Source organism: Sparus aurata, chromosome 11, assembly GCF_900880675.1.
Source record: "Sparus aurata chromosome 11, fSpaAur1.1, whole genome shotgun sequence".
NCBI lineage: Eukaryota > Metazoa > Chordata > Actinopteri > Spariformes > Sparidae > Sparus > Sparus aurata.
Window position 1 is genome coordinate 20,597,356 of NC_044197.1, and position 24,689 is coordinate 20,622,044.

General features: G+C 42.2%; 1 protein-coding gene across 10 annotated transcripts in view; it reads right to left on the reverse strand.

Annotated features, from left to right (window-relative positions):
• Window positions 1-24,689, reverse strand: part of ptprsa (protein tyrosine phosphatase receptor type Sa) — a 245,849-nt gene that overhangs the window by 99,540 nt on the left and 121,620 nt on the right. For all 10 annotated transcript variants that reach the window (XM_030433082.1, XM_030433078.1, XM_030433080.1 and 7 more), the window contains 2 exons: window positions 22,432-22,577; window positions 19,940-20,081 (listed from right to left, as the gene is read on the reverse strand). In XM_030433082.1, the coding sequence (XP_030288942.1) occupies window positions 19,940-20,081; window positions 22,432-22,577 (288 nt within the window). The remainder of the gene's footprint in view (window positions 1-19,939; window positions 20,082-22,431; window positions 22,578-24,689) is intronic.

A 24,689-nucleotide genomic window follows, 5' to 3' on the forward strand; every position in this document is an offset into this window, starting at 1 on the left:
AAATGAGCTAGCACTTTAATATTTAGAGTAACCATCCTATAGCCAAAAAGCAATAGCAATACCAACAGGCAAATAGAAGATAAGAAGGGGAGACAACAGAATGAAAACTATTACAGGAAGAAAAGCCTGGCCTGAAATGTTACCATCTAGTTTCCCGTTGTTCAGTGAAATAAATAACGGTCAAATCCATATAATGTAATATAGTGTGCTCTGCAAAACCCCAACTTGGTTTAGACACACAATAACCCCCAACTGTTTAGGACTGTTTACCAACTGAGAGATGTAATAAGTCAGATTTCACTCTGTTCTAAAAGGTGCAGGAGTTGTGTATAAGGCTACAATTTACACACAATGACTGTTATAAGTGCGACACTAATTTAAGAACTGTCACACTTTGCCAGTTTCAAAGATTGTAGTAGTGTCCTAATACTCATGCATGATTGAGAAATTATTCCACTGTTCGGAGATGACATTGTAGTATGCTCTATGGTCATTGTTCTCCTACTGCAGACTCCCTGCTCTCTTGGGGCAATTAGCCCCATGGGTCAAATCAGTTGACCTGGCTCCAACTGGAGCCAGAGCAGTGACTCATTTTTAGATGATGAGAGCCAAGGGGAAGTACCCTGAGTCGTAATATGCATCAGAGACCCAAGGCCATGTCATGGAGATTGACTGACTAAGATCCTGGCCAGTGGCGCAGTAGAGGTCACTGTTCATCTGGAGAGCCAATGACCTCATGTCCACTCTGTAGACATCATGGTAGTGTGGTTTGCACCCGGGGAGTGCTAAATTAAGGGACATTAGGACAGTGAGTTGATTTGCAGTTTTAGAGTCTGGGACTCTAAAACCAAGATTGGTCTGTCTGCCTTTAATTTACAGGGAACCTATCCTTTATTGCATGTTCCACTTCATACAGTTACGACTGTGAGCAATGGAATCGTGATGGATTTAGGGGATACATTTTTTAAAATTCACTAATTTTGACCCTCATGTTCAAGTCATGCCAGATAGGTATTGCTTATTAAAAAGATGGCAAAATCACAGCAACAATGTTAACATTTTGATTAATATTGATTAATGTAGCTTAAACAATGAATTAGCCCTATTTTTCTTTTATTCAACAGGCATTAAAATAAATCAGGAACGGAATCCAAACCTCTGTGTTGTTTTATGCACTTACATGTGTATTATGTGCTTGGGTTGTACAGAGAAAAGTAGTGGTGAGCTCATATATAATCACATTCTGAAATATTAAATCTTGGAAAATAAAAGACCGGCGAGGAAGAACCAGAAGGTCTCCAAACTATGTCCAGACAGGTTACCTCTAACTAAGGCTGACATCAGCAGGGGCATGATGAATATTTCAATGCTAGGTTCAAAGAAGAACAGGCATTTACACTGTTTTTGGCTCTGTGCTGTATCCTCTCCATCGATTATTAATGATCACCCCTGTATAATCCCTTTTATACCAAGTTCCCCTGAAGCTTAGAAAAGCAATGACAAACCTGCACTTCACTTTAGAAACTTCAGCATGAGACAGAGTAATATGTTCTCACAAATTCCCTCTTCAGTGTGTCATCAATGATCAATGCATAAGATGCCATAAAAGGGGGTTTTCTCTCATACCCCTAGTTCCCTGTGTTGGAGAAGCATATCTGCAAAGGGTAGCTCTGGACGGCACCCTGTTACATCTGATGTATTTGATGCTGCCAAGGCCTATCTGTGCCTCAAATCATATTGAATCTGCCTTCACGGTATGAAAACAGAAGACAGAAACCTAAACAGTACACTACATTAATGAAGCTGAAAACATTCGCAGAGTAAGTGGATTTGAGACTAATGAAATTAGGCAAGTGACAGAGGGAGTCTGCCTGAAGGAGCAAGGGAGGACAGGCAAAAGGTGTGCAAACAAACCAACCAACCAAGTAAAACAGAGGCGAACATGATGCAGGGAGGGCGAGAGATTGTGCTATCATTACAGCTGCTCTGACCTGATACACCACCAGCAGCCTTTCCTAAATAAATGGCATGTACGCTGGTTACTTAGATCCCTAGGAATAGAGTGTGATACCATCTTTCCCCCTGAAGCTTACAGGCTCCGTCGATAAAGGCGGCCATGCAAAAATAAATAGATCACTCATCGAGGGAGTGTTACTTCAGGGTTAGGCAGCCTGACTGTGAAGGGGAGAAGGGCTGATAGTATCCTAGAATTCCCAAAGGGCCAGTTCCCCATAATGGCATAGCAATTGCATTTCTATGATGTGTGCTGGGGGTTCTCTGTGATGACAAATCTTCACAGGACAAATAGAATCGATGTGCGCGCCTTATTGGTCAGTGACAACGTCTGTGTCTATTTTGCCCGGAGCAGGCTTTGTCACTTAGGCTGACAATCATCATACTACAGAGCCATGAGCCACACGCTGCAGTTACATCCTGCATCGTATCAAGAATTACTACCTTGTCACTTTACGATTTTTCTTGTTTTATCTCAGAGACACACATTCATTCATGTTTAATGTCCTTTATCACTGTGTAAATGCTAAAGCTAGACGATGACCAAATAATAAGTCAAGTCAAGTCAAGTCAAGTCAAACTTTATTGTTAATGCTGCTATATGTACAGGACATACACAGAATTAAAATAGTGTTTCCCTCAAATCCCAGGTGCAGACAGCAAATAAACATAAAATATAAAAATATTAAGTATAAAATAAAAAAATAAAAAATATGGACAAGTACAAATTAGGTATGTAAAAGATAATAAACGGAACTATCAAATTGAGTCTGACACGATGACCAACTTCCCAATCTGAAGGATATCGAAACAGGCCTCACTCATCTAGTTACAAAAGAAAGAAACTCAGACTACTCTACATGTACATTTGTTGTAACAGACACGCTGGGGATGCTCAAAGAGAGTCTTAATCTCCCCATCATGAGACCTCATCTCCTTTGCTGGGTCACCATGTGCCACAAAAGCCTTTTTGATTCTTCCCATTGATTTAGAAATTAATCAGTGCTTGAATACTTGTCAGCATAAACTGGTGATTGGCATCTGGGCAGCTCAGCTTGGTCCTGTCGTTAATAGGATGAAATATAATTTATCTACCAAATACAAGTTTAACAATCAAGAATTGTGTGCGGGGGTTTGTCCCAAGATACATTTGAGGCTATTCAAACATAATTTGGATGGGTTTGCAACTTGCTCAGTGCACATATTAATTAGAAAATGCTTTCAGGTCATGCAAGAGGAAGATCAATAACCTTTACTATGAGTATTAGCTTGGGTTGGTGTGATGAAGAACAAAACATGTCCATTCCATAGAACAGCTGGTATGGTCAGCTTGACTCCAGAGCTAAGCCTTCTACAGGCTCTGGTTGACCTCAACTAGATTTGGATTTTTTGTCATTCTCCTCAGCTTTTGGGCTTGGCTTGAGTGCCGTCATCATCCATAATTGTCTTTAATTTCGCCATTTAATATCATTAGCCAAGTGGCAGGTGCAAAGCCTTTAATCAGCCTCTGGTTAGCTTAGCCACTGCCCGGCTGTTAAACTGCCGAATCATGCCTGCTGTTACGTTCTGCTTTCTATCATGCAAAATGTTGCCCTCTTAAAAAGTCCATGCTGTAGACTCATTCACTCTTGACTGATCTCATTTTCAGTGATTCACTGCAACTAAATTATTTCTTTTTTTTAGCAATTCTGGTATAGTCATAATTTTTATTGGATTCCTACAGCTCTACATAAAAGGGCTTTGTGATTAAATATGCCATTTGATAGGCACTTTTTCCAGAGCAACAACAGTAGAATGAGGAATCCTTCTTGGAGCTCCTACTGCTACTTTACAAGCATTGTCTTGCACTATAATTACATAGCAATACATTCACCCTCTGTTGAACATACAATGGAATACATTTAACCATGGCGGCTGGTAGTTCCACTGCCTTTCTCTACCCACTGATGTCCAGAAAGAATAAAACCTATGACATCTGTAGTGCTGGGTTTTTCCCAAACGTATTCTTGCCAATTACCTGTATAGTAATATGCATTGCACCTGGCATCGGAGCTGCTTGTTCTGAACTATCATTGCTCTCATAGAGTGGAGCGGGCGATAGTAAGAGAGAGATGGAGAGAGGTAAAACTCGACGAGCTGGGACTGCAGCAAATGCTGTGGGGTGCTCTGCCGTCCCCCGCACCTATTACTCATATTATTATTTTCACTTACTGAAATGATTTAATTTCATCAGCAGCGTAATCAGGTTAACTGATTACCCAGCGCCATGGCACAGAGACACAGGCTTTAAGCAGGTCTGTGCATTAATACCACAGAGAAACTGCTAGGAGAGAGACAGAGAAGAGAGAGAGAAACAGAGGTTAAGATTAGAGAATATAAAGACTGACGATGATAGTGGAAGAGGATGGAGAATACTGATGCCATGTTCTTTTAAACACATAAACGCAATCTAAATAAATAGATGTTTGTCTAATGGGCAGACCCAGCTGCTTGCACTCTAGACACTGTAGTTTCATTTGCTCTGCACCTACAAGACAGTCAGAACTATTTACATCAAATAAGCAGTGACAAGAGAAAATTGCCTGTGTTGGGAAAGAGTTTCTGTAGTACAGCTGGCATACAACTGTATTTTGGGAAGTCTTTTTTTCTATAATGCATGCGTGCATGAATGGTCGAATACCATGTTTAATATACACCTATTTACTATATCACCATAACGGTTGAGTCTACAAGGTTCCATTGCAAACGTGGACCACCTTGGGCACATCCCCAGTATCTTATTTGATATTTCCTTGCTTCTCGCTTGAACAGGAAGTCCTTCTGATTTGCCATCTTGGCGGTCATCCCCAAAGCTCTTATTTCTGCTCCATGCAAGTTCCTTAAGGGGCCATGGCCGAGGTAACACAAGAGCATCTTTGAGGTGAAGGCCATGACGTATAAATACTCCATCCCCTACATCTACAACATTTTAACGGGATGGCGGATTTCACATAAGATGACACTTAGAAGAAAGGACATCTCATTACTCTGAGAACATATTTCCTGGTTTCCTCTTTTTCTGCATGTATCCTTGGTTGGAGGGACTAAATGCAAGGAAAAGTTGCAAGTGAATAGAAAAGTAGAGACTTCGGATGTACCAATATTTGAGTCTAATGATTCTTATTCCAGTGGCTGGCCACATAAGCTTGAGTAATAAGAAGTTTCTGACACACAGTACATTCAACACCATGAATCTGTATTCTTCATTTAGGGAAAGAGATCAATACTTTTTGTGCTCTAGCTTGTGTAACAGCCAAAAGCTATTGAGAATGTGTGAGACTACCATTAAAACGTCTCGTCTTCATTCCAACAGAACAGTGCAACAATCTGTTTCACTTAGAATCTTCCTCTTCTGTGGTCGACAGCTGGCAATTTGTGATACAGCTAAATGTATATCTTCTAACCACACCAAACGATAGTTTGAGAAAATTCTGTACTTTCCCTGTCTTCAATGCATCTTTCTGTGACATTCCCTGCATTCAACAGGGTTCCTGTTCAATTGCTTGAGAAATATACAAAGGAAGGCAGGGGAACAGTGACACAGAAACGTCCAGGGACAAAGAAGAATAGCAACACAGGGGAAATCTAATCACGGTGTCTCTGGCCCTCACACCGATAGCCCTCTCTGGATAGCCATCTCAGCTGAATAATGGTTATTATACAGCCAGCACTCAACCTCTACCACCCTGCTCTGTTCCCAGAAAGACGTCTGGCGTCCCATTGGTATTCTCCACACCTAGCAAATCTAGCCACCAAGGGCAACATTTACATCAAGATCCCCAAAAACACAACCTGGGAGAAACAGTCTGAAAGACCAGATGAGAGAACAGAAGAGGGGCGGAGGAGAAGGAAGAGGGAGGGAGGGAGAGGGAGAAAGATTGGGCACTGAAAGTAAGGCAGGAGTTTGCAACATTGCTTATTGCCCCGCAAAATGAGTTTGTGGGGTCAGCTCTCTGACCATATGAAGACTCCAAAGGGTAGGTAAAAGAGTTCATTGTGTTTTCTGTTTTTTGGTGTTTCACAGAGAACAACAGTTCAGAACTTTTGGTTGACTTTGACTTTGTTGGCCATGAAAGAATTTAAAGAAATATATATTTAAAAAACGTTTTACAAATTAAAACTTCCCCAGTTTAGTACTGAGATTAAGACAAAAAAATTTTGTATTACACATTTTGTGAAATGTCATGTTTAAACATGCAGATGAAGCATTTTCTACTCTCAATGTAATAATTTGCATACAATTAGAGGTAAGAAATCTGAACGTTGGATCAAGCCAGGTTCAAAATTCATGTTTCAATTGTGTTTATATCTTAGAGCCAAAAATGTTTTTGTAAAAGCTATTTAGAGAAAAATGCCTTTAAAGATATGGATTGTAAAATCATACATTTTAGAAAAAGGAAAATTTACCAGTGCATTTGAAAATAGTACTGTTGACCACTGTGTTTGAGGTAGCTTAAATCAAAATACGAGTAAAAGCGATTGGGGCAGCTGTGACTCAGAAGGTAGAGTGGGTCGTCAAGTTCTCGGTAACAGGTTTGATTCCCCAGCTCCCCCCACTGCATGATATAGTGTCCTTGAGCAAGATGCCGAACACCAAATTGCTCCTGATGAGCAGGTTGGCGCCTTGCACCTTCTGGCAAAACTCATCACTATCAGTGCACCGGTGTGGAAAAGTCTCAAAAGACTCCAGAAAGATTTATCTGGTAGTGAAAGTCATAGTTTGTGTGGACTACTTTGGTAAGGGCTTGAACGTAATAGACATTCATCTAAATGTAAAAGTCTGGCAACCACACTGACTGTTCTGACGGTTATGACCGTTGGTGGCTTGCGAACACTTTCCATGCTGCTTCCAATTCTGAACACAGCCCATATTAGGCCACATTCATAAAGCTATCATCACCACTGAGCTAAACAGCAAGTAGACAGCTCGTTTGCCAAAGAAAGACAGAGATCGCAGCCAAGAGGGGGATAATTTGGAGAACAAATGGCAGCAACCACCACAGGTAGCAGCTATGACCACAGTTTTGTCAAATGTGAAAGCCAAAAGGATCAAGGAAGAGAGGAATTGATGGCAAATCCTGGGAACCAAACCAAGTAATAAAAAACCTGTTTATAGATGGCACGAGGCAGGAAACATTTTTTACCCTCAGGCTGAGCAGGAAAATAATGTTTAGGGTTAGGGTATTATTTCCTGTCCATCATAGGTAGGGAAGGGAACTACAGTGTCAATGTAAAAGGCTCTCGTATTTTGAGAACATAACGTCCGTTTACTTATAAAGGTAATGGCACATAATCTACAGAAAAAGGGTATTTTTTAAAGAATTTTGTGATGCTAAATTGAAGAAAATAATTGGTCTGAAATTACAGTCTCCCATCTCTTTTCATGTTTTCAGATTTTTAGCTCCAGTCCCTGAAAACCTCACACACCACTCGATCGATTTAGGCATTGCACTGAATTAGCCTATTAAGATAACGATACTGGCCTGACATGCTGCACCAGTGTCTACTTTTAGAGAAAGCAGAAATTTTAATTTGAATCAATAATCAAGATTTGAATCATATAAACATATAATTTTCACAAAAATACACAAACACAAGGAACTGCACCGACTAAGGGGCTGTTTTCCTGGCGTGGTGGGCCACTTTGATAGACACAGCACAGACAAGAGAGAGGAGTAATTGTCTAGGACAGCTCCAAAGATCCCCTGCCTGCAAGAGAAGAGGTGGAAGGGAAAAAAAAACAACATAAGGAAAAAAAAAAGTCTGTTTATCAGTCTCAACCAGTGGAAGTCTCTCTCTCTCTCTCTCTCTCTCTCTCTCCCCCTCTCTCCCTCTCTCTCTCTCTCTCTCTCTCTCTCTCTCGTCAGGCTCCCGAGGCATCTAGGGTAAGACAGGCGAACTCCAGGGGAGACAGGGGATGAGGCCAGGGCCATTAAAGGAAGTGCCTCACCATAGAGAAATGTCAACCAGTCAGGTCTGGTTTAGTGGTGGGTGGCTTTGAGTGTGCTTCTGTGTTTTTGTGTGTGTGCGTGTGTATATGTGTGTGTGTGTGTGTGTGTGTGTGTGTGTGTGTGGAGGTACAATGGGCACCTTGAAACCTGACGTCAGTTTACCACACAGTGTGGGTGGCAATGCTGCTGCACCAGTCTTTTAAAATACAGCCTTCTGTTGTTTTAATTGTTAGCTCTCTCAATTGTTAGCATCTCATTCAATCACAAAAAATGTATTTATTCTACTAAAATACAGCCTCTAACCGAGGTAGGTTGAAACATACACTTTATGTCACTCATAATTCTACATATTATCAAAATGCTCTGTATAGTTGTCGACTAGGAAGGAATGTACTTAAATTATTCTATGTCTTAATTTAACCAAACAGATACAACTTTTTCAAAGCTGATTTTCTGAGATGTATGTAAATAAATCTTTGGATATAAACATGTTGTATGTTAAACTTTGGAAACAAGCATCCTGTGCAACTTTCTGAAGTCAGCAGTTGTGACAGTAACAGATTTCACATTCAATTACCACTTCCCAATAAGAAGCCACTGTGACAGAACCAATGTCTGGTCACTTAAATAGCATGTCCATATTTTTAGAGGTATGTGTCTTAAAGGGATTCTCCCCCTGCTGTGTGTAAGGAAAATATAAGAGCTACATGAGAGCCAAAACTTCTCAACTTATGTCGTACAACTTTTAAAATTACTTAAAGTACTTAAATGTCTTGGATCTTGTTTGAAAACGTAACTCGGCAGCATAGTTTAATGTTTTATCTAATTACTGCTGACACTGATAAGAAAGTGTACTGGTGGGTGCTTTGACAGCTCATTGTGGTGCAACATACCACATAAGTTGGCAATGAATGTGGAGCCCTAACAGTCTTCCGACTGCAAAATAAGTTTTAGAATTCATCATTTAATCAGTCTGTATGATAACTGAGAATCTCACCCTCTTAACTATTCTTCAGCAGTCCCTACTCTTTGGTAAGCAGCAACAAGACAAACTGATCTCTTAAAAAGAGTTAAAGACAACATGGTTTTCTCTTTTTTCCATACCAAACTGCTTTCACAGGGGGTGAACAGGGGTTATATGTGTGAGAGAGTTAGGACCTGGTGATCCTGACATGTGGCGCAAACACCTCTTTAAGCTTGCCAAGTGACGTTTGGCCAAAACAACAGGAGATTTAGAAAATTGAGCGGTTGCTTAGTGTTACTTTCTGCCAAAGCAACAAATCTAACCAAAACAAAAAAACACCAAACACAGTCTGACAGTAATTGCCAAGGGATTTGGAGGGAAGTGGATGGGTGTGGCTGGGGTGTGAGGTCACCCCCTTGGTGGGCCATTAGCTTAGTGTAATTAAGCCACTGATTACCGATTTGGAGGCACCTTTGGTGGGCAGGGCAACAATTACGTATATGTGGTGGCTGGAAATCAGTCGAGGGCAAGTCAGACGACTGTATGGTAAGTGCTTAATGTCACGAGATGAAGATGTGGAAATTACAAGCCAACATGGCAGCAAGGGTCAGAGACAATGTGGGCATTCACCAGGGTGGAAACGGTTGGAGTGCTAGATAAATAAGTCACTTAAAAAGATGGCAAGACTGAGAGGCTGTGGGTAGAATTTTGATAAGCTGGTTAACAACCAGGAGTGTTAGGAAGAAAAGTGGACAACAGAGGAAGCCAGCTGCAATTTTACCATCATTTCCTGAAGTAAAGCAGCAGCTGACAGAGAAATTGGTATGTAGTCAAATTTCTTCTCTGTCGGTAAAAAAAAAAAAAAAACTCTGCGAAAAATGGCAATAAAAGGAAATTCACTCACATTACATTCTGTACTAAATGAAAAAAATAAAAAAAATAATTTCCCCTTCAGCTGTAACAACCTAATGAAACACCCATTCAAAAAGAGACGTGATGCTTAAACAGAACTCTGTGTATTTCAGTGAAAGATGTAATGGTGAATGGGGTGAGTTTGTGGACAGAAGGGAAAGACAGAGGCTAAAGCAACACATGTTGGATGTGGCTTTGCCCTTTAAGGGCCAAGAAGCACGGCGTTCTTTAAATATGAACAGCTGCTGTTAAATCCAGTAGGATCCGGGCTGCACTCCAGAACACAAGCTTTGTAATCATGGAGAAGTCCTGGAAAGCATCAACTGGCCTTTCTCTGACAGAGATTTCCTTCGCACTCTCCATTTGTGGCTCAGATAAGAACACACCTTACATCTCACAAAGAGCTGCACTGCACTCTAACAGTATTCCTATAACAATGTCTTGGATTTTGAACGATTTGTATACATTTCTTGACTGTGTATTGTGTTGTGTGTTATTTCACATACTCAATCCTTGCTGAGGTGTTTCCTACCACCATAAAGGGAAAAGGCTCATAATCACGCCACTGAGCTCATCATCCAACTTTTACCACAAGAAGCGTAGGCACGGCACTTGTGAAGCATGCGTCAGTCAGGCTTATCAACTCTGCCAATCCTGCAGGGCCCACAGAGCGACCTCTGTGTTGTACGACTTCAGTCACCTGGGTTGGTGGCTCATGTGTATGCATGAAGCTGGTGGTCCGGGCCATATCCCCTCGCTCCTCTTTATGCATGAGAAGGGCCACTCCAAAGGTCACACCGCTTCCACTGGAACCACCCCTTTCTCCCAACTCTTATTCCTTGCTTAGGTTTGCAGCAAAAAGTGCTATCCCAATATTGTATTAATTGGTGGTCTGACTTTTATAGATCTTTACAGATATGAGTGATATATTTTTTGACATCATATGCCCATCTAGTATTGGCATTTTTTGTTGTTCTGTTATATTAATTAGAAACTGTTGTGGGCAAGAAAATCCCACGTCCAGCTGCACTGTTTGCCCAATTGCATATTTATATGAATATGTGCATGGAAGGAAATGCACTCTGAGCAGCAGCAGGAGCAGAGTTGCAGAGAACTGATTTACATTTTCTAAGTCATCCAACAAAATCAGACGGGACCAAAATAATGAAAATGCAATGAAAGGAACGAGGCAGGAAATCGAACTACTAATTTCAATCAAAGTTGAATTATATAAAGATTTTTACAATAAATGTATTCTGCGGAAACAATGGAAATAAATCATTGTTATTACATCACAGATAATTTGAAGCCTTCAACTATTTGTTATTATACTTTTACAGGTATTTCATAGTAAATATTACAGCCATCGAACAATGTATAGCTGACCTTTGTGTGATATTTGTATCTTTCTACAGTTGGCACACAGCTGTGTTTGTTTTATAGGGGAGAAAAGAGAACATTTGCCCCTGTTAGCTTCTCATTAAGGAACCCATCCTGAAAATGACCTGACACAAGATGAAACACAAGGCTATCTACAGTCCTGCCACTGGTTGAATCACCAGGACAATCAAACAAGTGTGTCCTTATCGTTGTAAAAGTGTCTCAAAGACACTGATCTTTCAATTTACTCCTGGCCAACGTTGCTGTGAAAAAAGGATCCACTTAGCTAAACTTTCTATCCAGTTGTAAACCAATCACCCGACTCTTCTTCTGCCTGCCCCTCGCTCTCCACCCTCTTCATTTTTTTTTCGATTCTTCTGACTCTACCTCAGTGTTTTATATTGGCTGTGGCCAGACGTCCAGGGTGGCCAGGGTCGCTCTACTTGAGCAGGAATGATATGAAATTGATGGTGAAAGTTCAGGAGCTATAGCCACCCCTGGCTGTAGGCAAGCTCCTTCCACTTATCCCACTCCATCAGCACCACCTCTTTTTCCTCGCTCCCTCTTTCTCCTTTACCTGTCTTGCCGCCATACAGCTCGTGTCCCCCCCACCCTTCTTCATCCTCCAATCACACATGATTACCGCATTACAGGTTCAGAGGATCAAAGGATTCAAAGGCCATAAACTCATCTGAGTGAATTTCCTCTGGAGGGAACCTTTTCTACAAGAGACGAAGACAGGGTGAGAAAGATAGAAGGCAGGTAGTCGTCTGGCAGGCATACAAATGCAGGTATGAATTGGGGAAGAGGGAGTAAAAGGTGAAAGATATCTCGAGTGGAGAGGGATCACCGGAGTCAGTAAAAGGCGGCGGTGATTCTGACGAGGAAAACAGAAAACTTCTTAATCCACCATTGAGATATCAGGGAGCATGAGGGCCATCCACATGGTCAACATCCACGTATTGAATTGTTGTTTGTGCCAAGCCTGCCTTATACACCAATAACATCCAACAAGCCCAAACATAGCAAGGAGTGGAACCTCCAGAAAGGTGTGAACCAAAGAACAACCACGGAAAGAATAACACTGAAATGTTGGTCACTGTGATCGTGCACACAAAGGATGAGCATAACACTTGTAAGAAAAAAAAAATGCTTACACTGACTAGCTGATAACAGTTGCCTCATGCAAAAATGGGTTTGCACCTCCTGGTGTAGATCTTAACAGCACAAAACAAATGCATTATTTACTGGTGGAGGCAGTGAGTGCTGCTTGGGAATGAGAATTGACTTGTTTGTCAGGGACACGCTCGAGATTAGCAGCTGGCAAAAACAACAGGGGGTACATCGCATGGGGGACTGAATCACATGAGTCATGTCAGGGTCTCAGGGTCTTAGACTCTGGTAAGAGTCACGCTTTTTACTTCTCTTTGCTGTCATTCCATGCATTCACTGTATACATGAGGACACTTTCATCCTATTTCATACAAGAAAAAATGTTTTAACAAGCCTGTCCTGGTTAGAAACTTTGGAGTTTATATCAGCACACGCAGTCAAGTACTTCAATGTGGAAGAAGTCCACATTTCAGCTAAGACTTTCAAAGCTTTTTTGAATCAAAGTAGCACAACCCTGGACTCATTGTCTTGAACATCAAAAACAGAATTTGACTATTTCTGCTATATCGACTTCGATATTCCTGCATTACAATATCTCCATCGACCCCTTTGCTTTACTATTCAACTCCCCGCTGCATTTTTCTGCATTTTTTCCCCCTCCTTTCTTTCTTGCTCTCTCTTTAGGTGTGTGAGACTAGTAGGAGAGGGCAAGGGTCACCTCAGAGGCAGGCAGACAGGAAGAGAAAGAACAGCCAGATCTGTTGCTGATACTGCCAAGCTTATTCTTCACTGTCTCATTACAGGGCGGCTGCTGCCTGCCTGCCTGCCTGCCTGCCTGCAGGCTCTCTCTCTCTTACTTTGTCTATCTCTTTTTTTTCCCTTCACACACACACACACACACACACACACACACACACACACATGCACACACACACACACACACACACACACACACACACACACACAAACACAAACACACACAGAGACATACGTACACACAACTTGAACACTCTGTCACACACCGTCTGTCAAACGTGCATTCTTGCAGACATATCAGGAAACTACCTCTATCTCATACACCACCACCCCCACCCCCACCACCACCACCTCACACACTAACACACACACCTGCTCATGTTTCACTATGTGTCTTATTAATTTTTCATTCATTTACTTCTTCCTCTGAAATAATAACAATAAAATAAGCATTCAACCCCTTCAAAACCAAACACAGCACGGCATTAGCACTACAAGGAGAAGAGATGAGGAAGAACTGACCAAGAACAAAACAATGCAAAATAAAGAAATAAAAACATTTACAAGTAGGTTTGAGGAGACAAAAGTTTTTGTATTTTTCTTTATCTTTAAAAACTATATATATATATATATATATATATATATATATATATATATATATATATATATATATATATATATATAAAATGTAGCAACAAAAACCCAAGGGGTCAGGAATGTACCCAAAGGGAGTATTTCACAAACCTAAATGTGTATTTGTGCTGGTGCTCGTTTGATACATACAGGGGATACTGACGAAATAAACAGCAAGCAGGAGAAACTTTCTCTATTTTTACTCTTCTGTCAACATCTCTTATTTTCTCAAACTGCCTCTACCTCTCCTGCCTTAGCGCGGGCTCAGACTTTTTAAACCCGAACCAATTCCGAAATTGGATTGCATCACACACGCAAGAAGAAATCTCTGATTTTCTTGACGCTGATTGCAAACATACGCACACTAAAGGCTGGGGAGATCAGAACAGTTGATTCAATCCCCCGTCGCCTTCTTTTTTTTTAGTCTCCCTCCCTCCATTTTCACCTTATTACTGCCCGGTATAGCTGAGGTCCGATCCAAGTATTTCGAAAAAAGGTCTTATTCATCTTCATTAAGATGGAAACATTTGAAGAGTTGATAGCTACAGTATATCCTATTTTTCTGCAGATTGTTGAAAATCTACTTGACACATGGCCGGATCACACACTTACCCACCAGCGACTGCACACATCGCCCTCCAGTTGCTGCTGCCCACTCCAAAAGGCTGAACTCTATCTAACCAACGGCAATACACAGAAAAAAGGCTTGTGGGGAATACATTTGCAAGAGAGAAATGGAGGGGAGACAGCCTAGAACATAATGGCAGAGATATTGTGTGAGAAAGAGAAAGGTAGATGGAGAGGAGAGAGCAGAGGTGAGGGTAGGAAATAGAATGTCTTAAGGCTTGGCCCGGAGCCACTAAGGGTTTAAAGGTTGATTGGTCTCCAGCTCTTCTTCCCTCTTGCTACCACTCACTTTTTTCCTACTCTCTCATCATTGCACCTCTGTCTGCCCACCCCACCCTTTCGCAACCCTTCTCCCATAAAAAGATAGCTTGAATTCACTGGCCTTGATCTGTTCACCGACGGCATGTATTAGGATCCAGAATCTCAGTCTCAATCTCATTAAAATTCACCATTACCTGCTCCCTTCACAAGACAGCAGCCAATTAGCCGAAAGCCTGATCAAACAGCAGGCACGCTACAAGCCAGTGCACCCCCACCCCACACCTGGGGTAATGGTGGGTGCGCTCCCGAATCTGACCGGCAATGACCTTTGATCTGTGTAAGATGGCCGGAGCTTCTATTGTTAATAAAACTCTGGTTTTGCAAGTGTGTGGGGGCACAGATACAGGTGCAGCAAGAAAACCAAACCACCTGTACAAACAGCATTATAGACATTGTAAACTGATAAACCCATGACTTGACATGGCTGAATCCAAATAGAAATGGTATCGTGTTCTCTTTGCCAACAATTGTGAACTGAGCTGAAATCAAATTCTGGCCTGAAAGACAGTGACGCAGGCTGAATTTACCTCTGCACACATTAGTTTTACATGTACATATACCTATATTGACCTGTTTCTACTTTAGAACAAATTATCCTCAACAGAAAGCTAATGACAAGATGAGCAACGTGACCAGATGGCACCTCGTCTTTCCTGGAGTTGGTTGAGCAGCAGAAAACACCTGGTATCAAGCTCATGTCTTCTCAACGTAAAGGTTACGTGTGGCCACTGTTTTGTTTCTGTGTGACAGAACAGAAGCCGTACAACCAGGGGCTTTGTGAAGTTTATGTGCTAGTCATAGACAATAAGCATGGTGGAAAAACCCCAGATGTGTATGGCTGTGTGTTTTGGGCCAGCTTTACTGCCTACTGTTACGCTCACAAAGCTCTAATCAACCAAGAACTATAGAGCCAAACTGTTACAATGTCTAAAGAAAGCCATGTGTCTCCAATTTTTTAATTTGAGTGTCCCTATACTACTTACAAATCTCATGGTTTGGCTGGAAAACAAAGCGTCTGTCACAAGGCTGAAAACAGGGTCGTTTTACTACACTCATGAAAAGACACATCGTCCTCATGTGACAGCAGCACCACCAACATATTATGATCTCATGCACATAGCTGCAAAATATAAAGTAGTTCAAATTAGTGCAACAACAACACTTATGTTAATGCAACTGCAATTTTAATCTAAAAACACAACATTCCGTGAATTGTGCTGGTAAAATACTTTTACTTAGGCAAGGAACTTCACTCGTATGTTTACACTCTGGTATGCTACTTTTATTCTAAGTAGTAAATGATCTGATGGCTTCTTCGACCACTGGGTCAGGATAGCTTGCACATGAAACTACAGAGAAAAAAAAAAAAAACTCAAAAAAATAGATAATATCAATCTCAGTGTGGTGGATTAAAACCAGGCCCGCAGCTGGGCATACGGCGAGAGAAAGCAAGATGATTGGAAATGCTTGAGAGAGAGTAAGAGAGTGATGAGAGACAGAGGAGAGTTTGTTTGATTGGTTCCACCTGCTTAGGAGTGGCGAGAGAAACTAAGCATGATGTGAGCGTGACTGAGTGAGTGTGCACACACAGGTGCGCGGCTGTAAATGAAGGTCGCGGTGAGGTCTGGCGTGTTGCACTCACATAGGGTGAGACCTGAGAAGTTAACTGTGTGTGTGTGTGTGTGTGTGTGCGTATCAGAGGTGAGTCTCTGCCGCCTGCTGGTTCAAACAGCCCACAGAATACTTGAATGTTACTTCACAACGATAACTGTATCTCCACGGCTTCACCACTGAGGTTTGACTCAGCCAACATGATTATTTCTGCCTCGAGAGCGTCCCTGCCAACTGTGAGCGGTGGGTTTTCAAACACATGGATAGACACATCATATTTACAGCTTCTTCAACATAAAAAAACAACAAAAAAAACAAAAAAAAAACTGAATATCAGACCAAATCTCATCAATCACAGCTTTGGCTCCTTGGGCTGCCTCAAGGGAGAATCTATTTGCAACAGTAATCGCAGGGCTAAAGACTGCAGCAGTCTAAAATACAGGCTCAAAAAGCACGATGCTCCCCATGATCTCCTCACAACAGCATGAGCTGACAGTATCCCAGTGGCAACTTTGCCTTCCTTTTGACACTCTACGACACTTGCCTAAAAAAAAAAAAACGGCAAATCCTAAAAAACAGAAGGAAAAAAAAACAGACCAAGCTGCAAATTGTGTCAGATCTCAAGAGTGTGCTTCATACGCTTGTCGGTCCCTCTCCAAGGACTCCCAGAGGACTGTGTGCAAGTCTTAGTGGAGCCAGATGGCCCCCATCTTAGGTATTCAGCTGAGGCAGTGGTGCAACAGCCAAGGAGGTGTCACAGTCGATGCTAAACGCAACCCTGCCATCGCCACCAACACACACAGCCGTACACATACACACAAACACGGCGACGACGGAAGAGAAGGTGGGGTTGTGTCATTGTCACAGTAGTGTATAAAAATGTATAAGGAGATGGGCTGTCGGTCCAGTCAGTCTGTCATGTATTTTGTCTGTTACATATGTGTGCCTGTCTATGTGGATTGCTGCTACTTCCAGCGATCTATCTTCATCTCAGTATTCATGATGTGCACGGTGGGTTTCATGTTTGCGACTGCGTATCCATGCTATCATTACACCGATGCATAAAGCCACGAATGTATGTTCAAATGTATGTTGTCTTACTTGTTTGTGTGGGAGTGAGTGTGTGTGTTTGCATGCAGCTGTTTTTTTCTTGCAAATATGTGCCACAGCTTTTCCGGCCAAGTCACCCATCGCGGCGACCCATTTTCAGCCTCTCCAGATCCCAGACCACAACCCCTCTGTTTACTGCGGATGTGTCCCTTGTGCCTTGTCCCATATCCCATAATCCTTTGCCCCGGTTCCAAGAACCCATGTTCGCCTATTGTCCTCCTCACCTGTTCTACATTGCCAATAGTCCGCAACACCCCCCGTTGTCTCCCTTCATCTTTGGCCAACTTTCATTATTCACCCCCCCGCCATGTGTACCTCTGGTTTGCTCCACTTCCACCTCTGCTTGCCTTCTCTCCCTACATCCAGCCGCATTATTTTTCTCAATCCACTTCAAAAATTCCCCCCGAAAACCTCGCTCTGCCCTCACACTTCTACATCTCCTGTGAATTACATCATATCATCAATCTCTCATATTCTCAATTTTTCAACCTACATCTTTCCTCTTCCCTACCACTGATGGGCTAATGCAGGGGGCCCGACCTCATTAAAGATGGAAAACATACAGAACGTACTGCTCTCCTCCTCTGCCACTCATCTTGGACCTTCACCCCCCCCCCCCCATCATCACACTCTCATCTCCCCTTCAGTATTGGGTCAGGCCTGGGCAGGAGAGTTGCTGCCTCTAGAGGAAACCTTGTTGAGTTGAATTGCAATAACTTTTTTGTGTGATACTTCACACAACTGCACACACTGCAGCACACATGCCTGGGCTTGAATTTCTAAATTTGATCCGCTTGTTCCTTGTACTCAATTTATTGTTTTCAATTAGCCCGCTGTTCCTTTGTACAGCACTTTCTGGACTTGATTTTCTTTGCGCTCCGTGAATAGATTGGGGTCCGACTATGAATAACGTGTGAAAATGTCACATAACTTAATGTCATTGTTTGGAACATGAAACAAATGATGCAGGCTGGGAGTTGGATTTTTCTATGAGGTCCTGTAATGCTATATAAATTTGCAAACACATGGTCTTACAATGTGTTTTGGATTCAAGCATTGAGAAAATGGCAGTTCTTTCTTGTAAATTCACAAAAGTCCAGCAGCGCATGATTGATCCCTACTTGACAACATGAGTGACACGTGCAAAATACATATCAAGTTTTGAAGGGCACCTGAGGCACTACACTACCCCCTAAAACCCAACAACATGTTTGCAGGTTGGGGGGGGGGGGGTTTGTTGCTAACAATATCTAACCCATGATGACGGGCCAGGCTTCCAATGCCTGCTCCAAAAACCCCCCCACCACCACACACACACACACACGCACACACATGCACACACACACACACACACACACACACACACACACACACACACCCCCCACCCCACCTCACTGCCTGTGGATCTGACAGCCAGGAAGGCCTAGCTTGTTTGCTGCCAGCCAGCCAGCAATAGCTCAGCTTCATCCAGCCCTGGAAACATGGCAGATGGCAGCAGGAGAGAACAGAAGAGAAGACTTTGGGTGTGTGTGTGTGTGTGAGTCAGAGAGAGACAGGTAGAATGAGAGGAAGAAAGTGGGAGCGTGTGATCCCGTCCTCCATGACCTCTGAGCTAGAGCTGTACAAATGATGTATTATCTTTGCTGAAACTAAACTAGCAGGAGCCAATCAATAAAGGTCCACTATCGCCGATTTCATCTACACTCCTTGCGCTAGTTTGTCATTTTACATCTGTTGGTGCGTTAGAGTGTGTCTGTGCATGTCTCTAGACGCATCTGTCGGCCGCTGTGCCCTGAATGCGTGTGGATGACCAATCAATCTTTTTCATTCAGGGATCCTATGGGTTTTCATCATGGGCACACAGAGGTTCGGCGCTTACTTGAATGGACAGTTGATTAGTTCCATCAAATTGATGGATCCTTGATAAACAGCCTTCACACTGTCCATCTGCTGTAGGTGAATATGAATCTATTTCAGGCTGTGATGTGCGCCTGCACAAAAGCTGTAAGAATGAATCCTCCACATTTTCACATATATCCATTTGGCATCTCTCGGCATGACTCATATAACATTACAGATATGGCTTATATAATATAAAATAAAAGCCTTTACAGCACATAGGAAAAGATTCTCTGTATGCTTCTAATGATAAAATAATTGATCTTTTAATCTTTTTGGATCTATTTAGGTAAAAGGATTAAATCTTTCTAAAAAGTTGCATTCCATACAGATAAGACAAATATTTGTAACACAATTACATTTCGATTTTTAACAGCCAAACTGAACAGCTCTTACAGCTAACGCCAAAAGGGCTTACTGGAGCACTACCTACAGAAATTCAGCGCAAAAAGACTTCAAGTGCAGCCCTCACTCACTGTCAAGAGCAGCACAAAAACTCCAAGGCAAAATGTCATCATAAAAAAAAAACCCGAGGAGCTCACAGATGTCCGCTTTAATGATTTATTTTGTAGTTACCCTTCTGCACGCTGTTTCACAATGCGAGACTCACCTCGGATGATGGACAGCCTGGCATTGACGGTGATCTCGCCCTCGCTGTTCTCTGCAACGCATTCGTAGATGTTCTCGTCACGTGGTGCACGGAGGGGCTGGATTCTGAGTACGGCGCCTGCACCCTCATCAAACTCAATGGTCTGTAGAATAGAGAGTAAACAATAAGGTTAGGTTAGGCAGAAGTGGGACTCAAATAGCAGTGCATGTGAACACCACAGGTACGTGACTGAGTTTGGTGTCAGTGTTCTCATTGTTACGTATGTAACTATGGTGACTGAGAAGTCCAATTTTTTCTAACTTTAACCTGAATTGACTTGTTATAAGGAAATGCACCCACGCTATCTCTCGACACACGCGTATTCCAGCACCGTACCTTTGTGTGTGATGTGTTTGTTTTGGTGGGTTTTTCACCTCTTTGTTTTTATCTGTAATTATGCCCTTTGTTCTCTGCAAAGCCCTTTGTTTTGAACTGTGTTGAAAGCGCATCTTAAAAACAAAATCAGACAAGATTTGGAACGCAACGTGTGCCGAGAATGCTGATGAGAAGACGGTGGAAATAATGAAGAAAGACACAAAAAAATTATTAAATTTACTCTGTATTTACTCAGTAACCCTTTATGTTCAGAAATGAGGAAGGCTTCTAGGAGTGACGACAGTATATAATATTAATTCCACATAGTAGTAGAGAGTTTTCTTTTCGTCAAAACTGTTTGTGTACATAGTTTTTGAAAGCACGGATCATTTAGGTATAGGCAAAAGATGACAAAAAGCAGCATTAGCATGACCAACAGAACATGGCATTTTAGAGAATATTGGGACTAATTATATGAATTAATTGCCAATTTCCAAACTCAGACCTGAACTGAACTAACTGGTCATTAGCATCAGGATGTTTTAATTGTTGACAACAATACAGTGTGTCTGAAATAGACTGGTTAAATTAGTTATTAGCAACTTCAGGCTATCAAAATCTATTTTAATGATTTCCTCAGTGCAAACAGTAGAGCTAATTTAATAGTGACATTTTAAATGTGTCGAATGTTATGAAATGTCTTGCCAGTGGGTGTTAGCAGAGAGGTGTTTTTGACAAAGTTTGATCTCCCTAAGAGCAGATGTATAGCCTGCAACAAGAAGAAAAACCTCAACACTTAGGTAAATGACTAGAATTTAAAGTATTTCTGAACTAATCACCCGATGGTTTTATTATAGCCGGTCTGGTCATTTCTAAAGTTAATCTCTTTTTGGTGGACGAAGTGTTAGAGAAGACGGTCAGCATTCCTGTCAGTCTCACAGCAAACCTACTCTTCCAATATCCATCACTCCTCAGAGGAGTTTAAACCGCCTCGACGAAAGGTTTCAGAGCTGAGATCTCTGAGCAAAGCATGACTTTGAGATATAAGTATAAGTCTTCAGCAGCCCTGCTGCTCCTCTGCTGCACGTCTCAGGGCTGAGCCGCTAATTAGGCAAAAAACACTGCAGAGCACGGCATCGTGATCGATATCAAAGCAGCTATCTAGAGGGTATAACAGAAAAAGAATCATAACTACTTCAAAACCCCTTTACAATTTTTTTATTCCATGCTAAACGGAGGAAGGGAAGCGTCCGATCTGGCGGGCTCCTTCGTGCCATTGGCTTTGTTTCCCACTTAGCATGCAGAAGAAGAGAACGTACAAACACATCTTGTCTTTTAATTTTGTCCTCCGTTGAGATGCTGCTTCTCCCCCTGTTGATGCTGTTGTCATTGTTTTTTTTGTTTTTGTTTTTTTTTTACTTTTTAGCCCCCTCCCCTGTGGTTGTGTTCATGCTGCAGCGGGTGAGTGTCTATCTCTGTGCACTGCCGTCAATTTTAACGAAAGCAACTTTTTAATTAAGAGACACTGAGCATCAATCAAGACTTTTTAGAGATGCCATCTGGGACGCCTGCCGAGGACTGAACAACAAACATCATGAATAACTCACAGACAGACACATTCACACAGATTGGGCTGTAAACGGAAAAAAGAAAAAAGAAAAAGAGAGACAAAAAATGTGGCAACGGCTGATTCAGTCAAGTGCAAAGAGGACAAGGGGGGGAGGAATGGGAAAGCTCCAAATTGGGCGACTGTAACTAATGGTGGAACCGCGCAATGCTCAGAGGTTAAAGAAGCCAGTCCATGAGTTGTTGTTCCAAACTATTGGTGAAAACGCTGTAAAGAAAGCAAATGCAGCCTTTTCCAGGGGGACCAAACCGCAATAGAGGACCGCGCTTGTAATGTGAGGAGAATGGTGCTGGGCAGTGTTTAAAGACGTTGGAAAAGAGTGGAATGTGAGGGGTAATGTAATTTGAGATTCATGTTTTAACCACCCAGCATCGTAACATGGTCTGTGAGTTTAAACAGTAAACCTCACAGTACATTTAAAAATTGGCAATGTAGTCAAAAATATCAGCCGTAAAAGTTTTTTCCAAAACACCAAAATCTTTAGCATTTACCCTTTTTCGAGTTGACTCACCTCTATACGCTGGGAGTTGACCTTCTTGCCCTTCTTGTTCCAGCTGACCCTCGGCTTGGGGTCGCCCGTCGCCTGGCACACGAAGGAGACCACGCCCCCCGAGACGCCGATCTGGTCGTTGGGAACTTTAGTGAACCGTGGCGGTGCTAGAGACACAGAGAGAAAGACATAATCGTGAGCCGTACGACAAATTAATTAAAAAAATCCCACACAAGCCTCCTATCACGTATCGTATTCTCTCCTTGTAGCGGACGCACACGAGCACTGTTCGTTTTCTCGGAGGGACACAAAATAAACAGCTAGACATTCAGTCAGACGGACGGATAGCTCGATGTCTATCCACAATGACATATCCACATCAAAGCAACAGTGACCCACAGTTAAGACCCTCGTGACAGGGGAACCTTCTTTAACCACTGGGCGATGTCGTCACTGTGAATCACCCCCCACCCCCACCCCCAGCAGTAAACACTTGGGCTGAATTAAACTACTGTGCCCTTCCTCATCGAGTACCCCTATTTCAGTGCTGTGTAGCTCCGTGTGTAGACGACGGCGCTGTGAATTCATATGTTGATGTTGTGCCAAGGAGCTGATGATTAGTAGCTCAAGAATATACCTCCATAGGGAAACGGAGTCTGGCTACAACCAGTACAGTAGCAGCCCCTTCAGAAAAGAACGTTTAGAGGATGAGGCGTGCAGTAAAAGTGAGTTTTTATTTTAATTTGACCGCGTTTAAATGTGTGACTCATTTTCCTGTTTAATAACGTATAGCACTGACAAAGCCACAATAAGCGGTTCAATTCTCACTTGGACCACACACACTAAAATTTGATGCCCTCATAGAGCTGAGAGCCTTTGATTAAACTGTCCATCAAAAGTTTAGTCGTTTTGGTGCTGTTTTTTTTTTTTTTTTCCCCACTTGTCTTGCTTGCAGTAGGTTTGAAACAACAAGCACGATAGAAAAAGAGAGCGGGAAAGAAAGAGAGAGAGAGAGAGAGAGAGAGAGAGAGAGAGAGAGAGAGAGAGAGAGAGAGAAGGAGCAAACAGAGTCCTGGGGAACTCGTTAAATCTGAATCATACAGATATGTGGGGATGATCAAACGGCCAGCGCATAACGTCAAATTAATAATTAAGGGACCATGGGCCGACACCAGTCTCCAGGCACTGCTAAACACATATGAAGGAGAGTTCCTGCATTCATTATCGGGTAAAGAGAGAGAGAGCGGGCGGGTGTCTTAGAGGGAACGAGGCAAAGAGGAATGGTGTAGGACAAGGGAAAGGAAGGGTAGAAGGGTGAGTGTACCGCTCCGGGCCAGCGGAGGCATCACATGCAAAGTTTACCGCACAGCCTCCGAACTAACAACCTAAATATTTCTGATGATAATATTACACCAAGGCACACACACTGGCTTAGCTAGAGTTGGTGGCTAGTTAATCTCAAAAGCAGTTTTTTTTCAATTTCTTATTATGTTCCTGTCCTGTTTACAAGTGTGTGCCAGTGTGAGGCACACTTAACCTTGGTTTTACAAGCTCAGATGTCTGTGAAAGCAAGATAATGGCTGAGAGAAAGCATACAGTATCTGTTCATTATGCTGTCCACGGTCAAATGAAGATAAAATGCTTTCAATTAAAAACTATCGCTGCTGTGATACCATGTTTCCTCTTTTTCAGACTAGAGAGTTGCTCACCTACAGATGAGAAGAGATACTCCCGTCTTGATTTTTGTCTTCTTTTGTGCACGTTTTCTCAGGTGACTTGGGGAGTATGCTCAGGAGGCATGGAGCGTGGTGGAAACTACAAAGCCGAGATTAAAGCTGTAATTACGCGGTATCTTCAGACATCTGAATCAGAGTGCTACTGTAACGTCATGGCATATGCAAATAAAAACTGCCATGTATGATAAAACATCAAACTGAATGTTGGACGTTGACGCTGAGTTAAATAAATCCGCCAGAGGGCAGGGACGAAACTCTTCCACTTTTATGAGAGGTATTAAAGGGCTGAGTTGCTGGCAATCATGTTAATGTGTTAAATATTGATCCCCGGCTGTCTGATGTTCAAATGAAAGTTTATTGATTGTTGCATCCTTCAGAAAATATATATTTAAATCTGAATCTACTTAATCTAATCTGTTGAAATAACCCCAGTGAAGTCACATTCCTCAATGGATTGGAAAGGTTTCATTATGGAATGTGCGTTTTTTTTTGGAAGATTTCTGTAACCTGACAATCTTCTGTTGATACCTCAAAATCACCAAA